The 12,133-nt window shown below is 39.6% G+C and overlaps 1 protein-coding gene across 1 annotated transcript in view; it reads left to right on the top strand.

Moving 5' to 3' along the window:
- The window catches only part of arhgap39 (Rho GTPase activating protein 39), a 58,578-nt gene extending 46,870 nt beyond the window's left edge, over nt 1–11,708 (top strand). Inside the window, exons 9-10 of the mRNA XM_052095281.1 lie at nt 4,054–4,223; nt 6,695–11,708. Of these exons, the coding sequence (XP_051951241.1) occupies nt 4,054–4,223; nt 6,695–6,889 (365 nt within the window). The 3' untranslated portion in view covers nt 6,890–11,708. The remainder of the gene's footprint in view (nt 1–4,053; nt 4,224–6,694) is intronic.
- Nucleotides 11,709–12,133: the final 425 nt, after the last annotated feature.

Raw genomic sequence — 12,133 nt, 5'->3', positions numbered from 1 at the left:
GTTTATACTTGTGTACTATTGTTTGTACAGATGAACGTGGCACCTTTCTGGTGTTTGGAAATTGCTCCCAAGGGTGAACCAGACTTATATATTTTTTTTCTGAGATCTGATTTCTTTTGATTTTCCCATGATGTCAAGCAAAGAGTCACAGAGTTTGAAAGTAGGCCTTAAGATGGCGCCTGTGTTTGGCTTGGCCGTTGCTGCATCGCACTTGCGTAAACTTTTTATGTTTGTATTCACCCTATATGTTGCCATATTAGCCCTATCGTCTGACTATTGTGTCTTTGCTGCTCGGACTTATGATCGACGCTCGTTGTTGGACATCAGAGTGTCTATGGAAAGTCTCTCTGAAAGTTGGGAAAGTTTCAGACAAAACTTTCCGCCCCCGTTTGTGCGTCCTCCTTCATCACCTGAGTACCGGCTCCTGTTTACAGCCAGGGGACCTGGGAATCCTAAGAAGAGACCGAAGAGAAGGGGCTGCAGAGCTGGCGTTCAAGTGAAGAGAAGGCGCCAATCCTGGACGGGGGTGCTCTGGCCATATCGCGGGGAACGATTTCGGTGGCTGCGACTAGTTTTCCCCCTAAATACGGGTGAAAATGCTCCTCAGCACCAACACCCCGCGATGCTTTTACCGGTTGGATGTGAACCTCGCGTGTATCAGCAATTTGTTGACGGGATCGTGATGGTCTTGCCATTACCGATGTTCTCTGTGCCGCCTGACCAGCGACTGTCAATTCGCCGCAAATGGAGTCCTCGTGATTGTGTCAGCTGTTTACGGTCAGTTCCGTCACAATCAGCTGTTCTTGATGCCGGTATGTCGAACGCTACATTACTCCACTTTGCCTTGCTTAACGCCCATTCCATCTCTAATAAATCGCTTATTCTTAATCGAGCTTTTTATGAGCATGAACATTGATCTTATGTTTCTTACGGAAACGTGGCAAAGGGAAAATGAGTTTGTTTACCTAAACGAGCTCTGTCCTGTTGGCTGCTCTGTTACTGGGATGCCTCGATTGGCACGTCGTGGTGGTGGACTTGCTGTTGTGCAGCGTGACAGTTTCATATGTAGAGTGATTAACTCAGAAAATTTTGCCTCTTTTGAATCTCAAATGCTTAAAGTAGGCTCTTCTAATGTTTTTTACACTGTGTTAATTTACCGCCCTCCTGGCCCGGCAGGTGTCTTTCTTACTGATTTTACTGACTTTTTGTCATCTATCATCAAACTTGAGAGGGTTTTAATTTTGGGGGACTTTAACTTGCATATTGATGATTTTACATGCAATACAGCTGCTAATCTCCTTTCTATTACAGACTCTTTTAATTTCATTCAGCACGTTACTGGACCCACGCACATTAAGGGTCACACCCTGGACCTTGTTTTTTCTCTTGGTCTAGATATTGTAAATACACATGTGGAAGATGTACATGTGAGTGATCATAGCTGTGTGTTTTTTAATATTAACTTTCCTCAAGATCCTCCGCCCCAGAGAATTATGACACAAAGGCGGATTATTAATCAAGACACTGCAGAGAGGTTCTCTGCCTTGTTTGACCCATGTTCTCTGAAAGGATGTACTGATGTTGATGAATTTATTTTATCTTTTAATGGTCAGTGCTTATCGATTCTAGATAAAGTAGCACCAATTAAATTGAGCTGTCTCCCACAATAAAACCTGTCCATGGATTGATGAAGCTATCTTAAGTTTTAGGAGAAATTGTAGAAAAGTAGAGCGTCTTTGGAAGTCTTCTAAACTCGAGGTTCACAGGCTCCATCTTAAAGATCTAATGGTCACCTTGAATGAGATGTTGAAAAAGCCGAGAATGTGCTTTTTTTCTCAACTTATTTCCTCGAATAAGCACAATCGTAAAATCTTATTCGACACCATTAATACAATAGTTTCTCCAACTAGCTCTCAAACAACAGTGTTATCTAGATCTGACTGTAATGAATTCCTCAACTTTTTTGTTAATAAGATCAGAGACGTTAGGGCTAACATTGAACCACCATTGGCTCAGAGCTTTGCCTGTGACATGTCCCCCCTGCATTGTTGGTCCACTTTTACACCTGTGACGTTACTTGACATTACCTCTCTGTTACATTCTATGAAACCATCATTTTGTCCTATGGATGTTGTTCCTACTGTGCTATTTGTACAAGTTTTTGACTACATTGGCCCCTGTATTGTTGAGATGCTTAACTCCTCACTCTTAAATGGTGTTGTTCCTGCTTTTTTTAAACATGCGGCTGTTAAGCCTGTACTTAAAAAAACGAATCTGGATCCGCTACAACCGGAAAACTATAGACCAATTTCGAAGCTTCCTTTCATGTCAAAAATTCTAGAAAAAGTTGTAGCTGAAAAACTCACCCTTTTCCTAGAGAATCATGAGTTATTTGACAAATTCCAGTCTGGTTTTCGCAAAAAACATTCCACAGAAGCGGCGTTACTTAAAGTTTGAAGTGATATTATGATGTCAGCTGACTCTAAAAATATACAGTGTTGGTCTTATTGGACCTCTCAGCAGCTTTTGACACAATTGATCATAATGTTATGTTAAATAGACTTTGTGATCTGGTTGGCATGTCGGGATCAGTTTTAAAATGGTTTTCATCCTACCTGTCAGGTAGAAGCTTTAGTGTGAATTTGAATCAGATTGTGTCTGAAACTGCAGAGTTGTCGTGTGGGGTACCGCAGGGTTCTGTCTTGGGTCCTATTTTGTTCCTCTTGTATATATTTCCTCTTGGTAAGGTTATTAGTCAGTTTAGTGACATATCTTATCACTTGTATGCGGATGATATCCAACTGTATTGCTCCTTTAAGGAAACTGAGTTGTTTAAATTGTCCTCTTTAATTAATTGTCTGTCTAGTATTAAAAAGTGGTTATGTGAGAACTTTTTGCTTCTCAATTCTGACAAAACAGAAACACTAATTATCGCCCCTGAAAGTAAAATCCCAAAGATAATACAACATATTGGCTGACTTAGGCCCGTCTGTCCATCCGAGCCTCAGGAGCTTAGGTGTTGTCTTTGAGTCAGCTATGTCCTTGGAGCTTCATTCGAAACAATTAGTTAGAAACTGCTTTTTTCAATTGAGGAACATTTCAAAATTAAGATCATCTGTGACTAAAGGTGAGCTAGAGATGATTATTCATGCATTCATCTCCTCCCGTCTAGACTATTGTAACAGTCTTTTTACGTGTTTGAGTAAGAAGGAGCTTCATCAGCCTCCAGGTTGTTCAGAACTCTGCTGCAAGGCTTTTAACCCGCGTTAAGAGAAGAGAACACATCACACCTGTTTTAGCTTCACTTCACTGGTTACCAGTCCAGTATAGAATTCATTTTAAAATTCTAGTTCTTACTTTTAGAGCCTTGCATGGCCAAGTCCCTACATACATCACTGACCTGATACAGCCGCACACTCCTACCCGGAGTCTCAGGTCTTTAGCTCAGATGCTATTAGTTGTTCCCCGTACCCATTTTAAAACTAGAGGGGACCAGTCATTCCAGGCAGTCGCTCCCAGGCTGTGGAATGCTTTGCCTCTTGTTTTACGTTGCGCGAACTCAGTTGATTCTTTTAAAAAACAACTGAAGACTTTGCTCTTCAAGCAGGCTTGGTTAGTCGAGGGTTTTTTTATGGTTGTTTGTAGTGTTTGTTGTTTGTATTTTGGGGAATGTATTTAAATTGTTTTTGTATTACATTTTACTGTGAAGCACTTTGTGATGTTTATCTGTGAAAAGTGCTATATAAATAAATTTTACTTTACTTACTTTACTTACTTTACTTACTTAAAATACATCCACAGGTACACCTTCAGTTCAGTGCACCTCCTATCAGAAGATAATTGGCTAATTGTCTTGACATCATTTTGTGGAATTTTCCAAGCTGCTTAAAGGCACAGTTAACTTAGTGTATGTAAACTTCTGACCCACTGGAATTGTGATATAGTCAATTGAAAGTGACACCTTTGGTCTGAAAACCATTGATGGAAAAATGACTACTAGTAGTAGATGTCCAAAACAATGTTCTCTAAGCTCAACTTTGTCTCTCTCTGTAGCGTCTCTGTTGAAGCTGTGGTACAGGGAGCTGGAGGAGCCCGTGATTCCTCATGAATATTATGAACAGTGTGTCATGAACTATGACAGTCCTGCAGCTGCTGTTAACGTCGTACTCAGTCTCCCTCACATCAACAAACTGGTGCTCTGCTACCTCATCCGATTCCTACAGGTCTGTCTTTCTGCCTTGCTGTCTATCTCTCATGCTATCTGTCTGTTTGTCTGTCTGTCAGTGGCTCACTTGGTACCCTATAAAATTTTAGAGATAAGCCGCCCACCATCCCACTCAATCAATCAATCAATAAATGTACTGTTTACCAATGTTAACTGTTATATAAAACATTTTATATAATTTATTTATCTATTTTATTTTAATATGTTTTATTGTATTGTATTTTACTTTATTGAATTTTATTTTGTTTTTATAAATTGTATTTTCTATTTTTTTTTATATTTAATTGAATTGTATTTTTTTATTGAATTCTACTTTATTTTAATAATTTTTACTTTCCATCCATCCATCTTCAACCGCTTATCCGAAGTCGGGTCGCGGGGGCAGCTGCTCCAGCAGGGGGCCCCAAACTTCCCTATCCCAAGCCACATTAACCAGCTCTGACTGGGCGACCCGAGCGTTCCCAGGCCAGTGTGGAGATGTAATCTCTCCACCTAGTCCTGGGTCTTCCCGAGGCCTCCTCCCAGCTGGACGTGCCTGAAACACCTCCCTAGGGAGGCGGCCAGGGGCATCCTTACCAGATGCCCAAACCACCTCAACTGACTCCTTTCGACGCAAAGGAGCAGCGGCTCTACTCCGAAGCTCCTCACGGATGACTGAGCTCCTCACCCTATCTCTAAGGGAGAAGCCCGCCACCCTTCTGAGGAAGCTCCATTTCGGCCGCTTGTACTCGCGACCTAGTTCTTTCCGGTCATGACCCAACCTTCATGACCATAGGTGAGGGTAGGAACGAAAATTGATCGGTAGATCGAGAGCTTTGCCTTCGGCTCAGCTCTCTTTTCGTGACAACGGTGCGATAGAGCGAGTGCAATACCGCCCCTGCTGCCCCGATTCTCCGGCCAACCTCCCGCTCCATTGTCCCCTCACTCGTGAACAAGACCCCGAGGTACTTGAACTCCTTCACTTGGGGCAAAACCTCATTCCCTACCTGGAGTACGCACTCCATCGGTTTCCTGCTGAGAACCATGGCCTCAGATTTAGAGGTGCTAATCCTCATCCCAGCTGCTTCACACTCGACCCGGGAGAGACTGTGGGAGGTGCTGCGGGAGTACGGGGTGGGGGGGTCCCTTCTTAGGGCAATCCAATCCCTGTACGTCCAAAGCGAGGGCTGTGTCCGGGTCCTCGGCACAAAGTCGAGTTCATTCCATGTGGGGGTTGGTCTCCGCCAAGGCTGCGCTTTGTCACCAATCCTGTTTGTGATATTCATGGACAGGATATCGAGGCGTAGTCGGGGTGGGGAAGGTGTGCGGTTCGGTGGGCTGGGGATCTCATCGCTGCTTTTTGCAGATGATGTTGTCTTCATGTCATCATCGGTCCGTGACCTTCAGCTCTCACTGGATCAGCTTGGCAGTCGAGTGTGAATTTTTACTTTATTTAATTTTATTTTGTTTTTATACATTTCATTTGATTTGTATTTTTTATTGAATTTTATTTTAATATTTTTTATTGTATTTTACTTTCTTGAATTTTATTTTGTTTTTATGAATTTTATTTAATTGAATTTATTTTTTGTTGAATTTTATTTTATAGATTTTTATTGTATTGTGTTTTACTTTGTTGAATTTTATTTTATCTTGATAAATTTTATTTTATTGAATTTAATTAAATTTAGGAATTTTATTTTATTTTGTTATTGAATTTTACTTTATTTTACGATTTGTATTGTTTTATATTTTACTTCATTTAATTTTGTTTTGTTTTTATTTTATTGAATAACATTTTTTGTTGAATTTTATATATTTTTTTATTGTATTGTGTTTTACTTTATTGAATTTAATTTAGTTTTTATGAATTTTAATTAAATTTAATTTCTTTTTATTGTATTTTACTTTTATTGAATTTTATTAATTTTTTTATCAATTTTATTTTATTTTTAACTTTAATTTTATTTCATTTAATTTTGTTTGTTTTTTTGTTTTATTTAACAAAGGTCTCGTTTTATTTTTTGATTTGACTAACTCTAAAGACTACTTTAAAGCTATTTTTGTTATAATATCGCCCAACTATCAAATGCTATTTTGTATTTCTACTATAAATTCTGAACATTTGATCAATGCCACAAAAGCAGAGACTATTTAGGGTGACGATAAACAAATGGCAACATGAAATTGCAATTCATAGGCTATTAAACAAAACATGCTAAACAGATCATTGAACATAAAGTAATTTATTCTAAATACAGCTGATAAAACACAGTTTATATTAGTGAGCCGAACAAACGGCTGTAAGTACCTAAATGTATCTTTTTAAAAGAAGACACGATGACTGGTTGAAGGATCAGGTTTAGGCTGGTTTATGCTAGTTAGTGCTGCTCTTCAATCTGTGCCACCAGCATCATTATGATGACTCACTGTGCATGTGTTTAACTGTTTACTTTAATCATCAAGCGACTTCTCTGTTTTTCACTGCAGGTTTTCGCTCAAGCCGCCAGCGTGTCTTTGACCAAGATGGACGTGAGTAATCTGGCGATGGTGATGGCGCCCAACTGCCTGCGCTGTCAGTCCGATGACCCGCGCGTCATCTTCGAGAACACACGCAAAGAAATGAGCTTCATTCGCGTATTAGTCCAGCACCTCGATACCAGCTTCATGGACGGAGTGCTATAGCGAACACACACACACACACGTTCAGACACTTTCTTACACACATTATTATTCACACCTTTACATTTGCACACGGTTTCCGGGTTCACCCACACGTGAATCACCCAGCAAACAACCTCGTTGAGCTCCCATAGTTTACACTCTTCCAGTATTGAACACTCCATCATCATACACACTGCAGAAAATACTTTTCTTAATCAGTATATTCGTCTTGTTTTCCAATAAATTATCAAAATCTTTTTTTAAAACAAGATACTTCATACTTTCCTTTGTTTTAACGCTGAAAAAAACTCCCTCATATTCCAACGGTTGTACAAACAGATAGCCCCGCCCCCAACTCACGCCATTGGTCGAGCCAGTGTTGTTGTGTGGGGTTGGACGGGTCGCTCAAAACAAACAGAGACGAATATTTACAACACCAAGATCGAGAAAATTAACTAACTTTTAGTTGTCTTTGCATAATAGGAAGATATTTTAACAATTTTGTGTTTAAAACAAGGTAAAAAAAAAAAAAACACACAATTTGCCATTTGGATAAGAAAAGTGACCTTAATTCAAGATTAATTAGAGATAATTTTGCTTCTTACCTTGTTTTAAAAATCCAAATGAAATCATTTGTTTATGTGGGATGTATCAAAAGCCCCGCCCCTTTTCTCTAAATAGCCAATGGGCTTTCGTTTAGTCACAGCTATGGACACGAATGCTGTTCGGCTGCAGGGGGAGGGGCATTCTCATTCTAGAGAGCATTTGATTGGACAAAAATATTAGCAGTGCAGGATGATGTCATCAGTGCTTCGGTCCATTTTCTTGGAACCGAAACACTCCGTTTTAAATGCGTATATCCGCCGGAAGGGAATTGTGTTGACATTCAGGAGTTTATTAGGATAACGATGAGCTGGAAAATGACAAAAATGCTGATTCAGAAATATATATATATTTTTTTTTGCAGTGACATCAATATTCCCAAACTCACCAAAACTTCTAGATCAACAAATCTTCAATCCCCTTTGATTTTTGAATGTTTCTGAGCGGATAAACGAACCGTCCTTTCATGATCGTGACTGTCCTGCTGTTGATTTTTTTAGCGTGCATGTACGTATCGAATGTGTCCCTTTCTGTTTTTTAACGTGACCGGCTCGTAGAACAGTCTGTCTGATTTTACTGTATATGATTAATTTATTTTGTTATTTATTTGAATAAGGGTTTTTAAGTATTGTACTGCCTTTTGAAATAGAAAACGCCAATCTTATGTCTCACTGTTCATATGCATTTATCTGTGTGTGTTTGTGTGAGAGAAGGTATGCCTGTGTGCGACCGGTCCTGCTCAACCTGCTCAGAGCGGGATTCGAACCGGGGTCTCCAGCATGGGAGGCGAAGCACAAACGAGGACGCTAAAGGCTACAGCCTCTAGCTGGCTACTGGCTACTCAGCTTACGGGTGTGTGTGTGTGAGTGTGTGTGTGTGTGTGTTCACTTATCACCTGTCACATTCACTGCTAATTGTTTATAAACTATTGTTATGTCTCACTGAAACGATACACACTACACAAATGCCCTTCATAGTAAACTACCTACTATAAAGCTGAAGTGTGTAATTTCTGTGCTGGTCTGGATGGAACTCCACCTACAAATGATTTGCATAAAATTGACTCATATTAAAGGTGCTGTAAGCGATTTCAGCCGTTCTTCTTCCACGAGACTGAGCCGTTAGATTAGCCACGCCCCCTCTTTCCAACTTCCAACACTACAGAGATAACGAATGAGCTTTATTGAGACCGACACATGCAGAAACATCAAAAACAACAGCAGCAAAATAGCGCCCTCAACTGACAACTGTTATAAACAACATGGCTTAAAAATGGCATTAAGCCTCAATTATTCGCTGCAACCAGGGCTGGACTGGGAAGAGAAATCGTCCTGGGATTTTACATAGCAACTGGGGGGGTGGATCTTTTGTGGTCCGTTCTGCAGAACGTGGCGGCTCATTTTAGCTTATCGCGGCCGACCCACCGGCCCACTCAGTTTTCCCAAATGGCCAGTCTGCCCCTGATAGGCCCCAAAGTGCGTTGGCCCACCGGGAAAATGCCCGGTATGCCAGCAACTGGCCCAAAAGTTGTCCTTTTCTGTCCTTTTCTGCATATCGTGGCACCGTTTTGTGGTCCGTTCTACATAACCCTGTGGCTCATTTTAGCTTATCACGGCCTGTTTCGCGGACGACCCACCGGCCCACTCGGTTCACCCGATGGCCAGTCCGCCCCTGATCGCCCCCAAAGTGAATCGACCCACCGGGAAAATGCCCGATATTCCAGATTACCAGTCCAGCCCTGTCAGCAACTACAACTCTATGAGAACGTGCAAAATGATTGACAGGTCGAAAGCGTCATTGTCTGCGGCCCGCAGACACATTTCTATTTTCTGTTTACAGAGTCTAGAGCTGTCCCAGAGACCGGTGAGATATCTTACAATTATTTGAGTAATCTCTCAGGGAGTTGGACATTTGTTTCACGTACCTTTCCATAATAAAATCGCTTACAGCACCTTTAAGCTTTTAACACTGAAACAATGACACACTTCAGCTCGAAATGATCACATACTGTACACACAAGCCCCGAATTACAAGCATGCAAAAATCCCCTGTTCACATGCACACACACACTGATTTGGGTTGGTGCTTGTAATGATCTTTACCACACTGCCAAACACAGAATATTGACCCTCTGTGCCCATTCCTGCCTTTAAAAGAGAGAGAGAGTAAAAGGGAGTAAAAGGGGAGGATCTCACAAGGAACGTGTCCAGCTCATATTTCACCCCAAAACCAAAAGAAAAATAAGAAATTATATTTTGCATAAAGTATTTATATGATTATTATGATTTTGTTTCTCACAATGTGATTATGCGAATTTGGGGGTGCAGTGATTTTAATTGTCATAAAAATAATAAGTCCTTTTTTTTTTCGCTGGAACTCTCAATTCTGATTGGTTAATCACGCTATCCACTGGTCAACCGGGTATTCTGGGTAATGCAAATCAATATATTATATCTATAAGTTTATTTATCTGGTATGTAGCTGTGAAATACACAGTGTTGGGAGTAATGCATTACGAAGTAATTCAATTACTTTTTCATTGGAAAAGTAAAAGTAAGGGATTACTCTTAATTTTTCAGTAATTTAATTAGTTACTTCTTGATGTAATTGTGTTAAATACTTTATAGACTATAGAACAATTCTATATAAAACAATACTGAATTTAACGTCTAAAATGTATGCGTTCTAATTTAACGCCGCCCCTTTAAATTCTTTGGCCAGTTCATGAATAATTAATTTTATTTTACATGATGTATTTGAAAGAATTAAAAGAACAGTTTCATGTCTGTTCTTGTATTTTTCATCTGGTCGAGGTTGATAAGAGTTTTAGAAAGTAATTAGTAATAAGTAATGCAGAGTAATTAGTACAGTAATCTAATTACACTGTAGAAGATGTAATTAGTAGTTAGTAATTAATTACTTTTTTAGAGTAACTTACTCAACACTGGTAATACGTGTGATAATGTAGGGTCAATCAAACCCCTGAAGCGGAGCGATAATGACCTGATGTTTTGATTTTGGAGTGAAATATGCCCTTGACATGTTCTTAACATGTTTTGTGAGATTTACTCAAATACATGTATTGGTTTGGCTTGTTCACCTCCGCACACAATCTGCCATGATCACCATATCCACGTCCTAATATGTACAGAACAAAGTGTAATAAATACAAGTAATAAAAGCTAAAACAGAATAACAGAATATATCTGCTGCAGTATTTGACTACTGGAGATTTTAATATTCACAGATGTTTGGAGACATTTAGGTTCAGATCTCAAAATCAGCCATTAGCATAAAATTAGAGTTTTAAAGAAATGAAATATGACTATGGGTCTGATGGAAAGTTTCTTCAGTTTGTGAGCCACTGTGACCAATGTCCTGAGACCAGCATACACATACACACACTCACACACATACACACACTCACACACATACACACACTCACACACATACACACTCACACACACACACACATATACTCATACACACACACACACATATACATACACACACACACATATATATACTTATACACACACACACACACATATATATATATATACACACACATATACTCATAAACACACATATACACACTCATACATACAAATACACACACACACATATACTCATACACACACACATACACTCATACACACACACATATACACTCACACACACATACTCATACACCGATACACACATACACACACACATACACTCACACATATACTCATACACACACATATACTCATACACACACACACACACACATATACTCATACACACACACATACACTCATACACACACACATATACACTCACACACACATACTCATACACCGATACACACATACACACACACATACACTCACACATATACTCATACACACACATATACTCATACACACACACACACACACATATATACTCATACACACACATATACTCATACACACACACACACATATACTCATACACACACATATACTCATAAACACACACATATACTCATACACACACATACATTCAAACACACATACACACACACACTCATACACACATATACTCATACACTCACACACTCATACACTCACACACACATATACTCATACACACACACATCTCATACACACGCACACATATACTCATACACACATACATGTACACACACATACACACACACACACATATACACACACATACACTCACTCACACACACATATACTCATACACACACTCATACACACACATACATTCACTCACACACACACATATACTCATACACACATACATATACACACGCACACATATACACACACATACACTCACACACACATATACTCATACACACACATACACTCGCTCACACACACACACATATACTCATACACACACACACACATACACTCACACACACACATATACTCATACACACACATACACTCATACACACACATATACTCACACACACTCACACACACACACGTACTCATACACACAACATGCAGCATTCTGGGTAAATGTGATGTACTGCAGGGGTGTTTCTCTACAGTGTTTTTGTCACAGGTTTATTCTCATGGTCTTACCGAATTTATTGAGACATGTCAATAAACTATCTCCCTTTTGTTCTGAGGTCAAAGGTTACTCTGGACGTTATGG

The sequence above is a fragment of the Xyrauchen texanus genome, chromosome 28 (genome assembly GCF_025860055.1).
Source record: "Xyrauchen texanus isolate HMW12.3.18 chromosome 28, RBS_HiC_50CHRs, whole genome shotgun sequence".
NCBI lineage: Eukaryota > Metazoa > Chordata > Actinopteri > Cypriniformes > Catostomidae > Xyrauchen > Xyrauchen texanus.
This window is presented reverse-complemented; position numbering and strand designations above follow the sequence as displayed.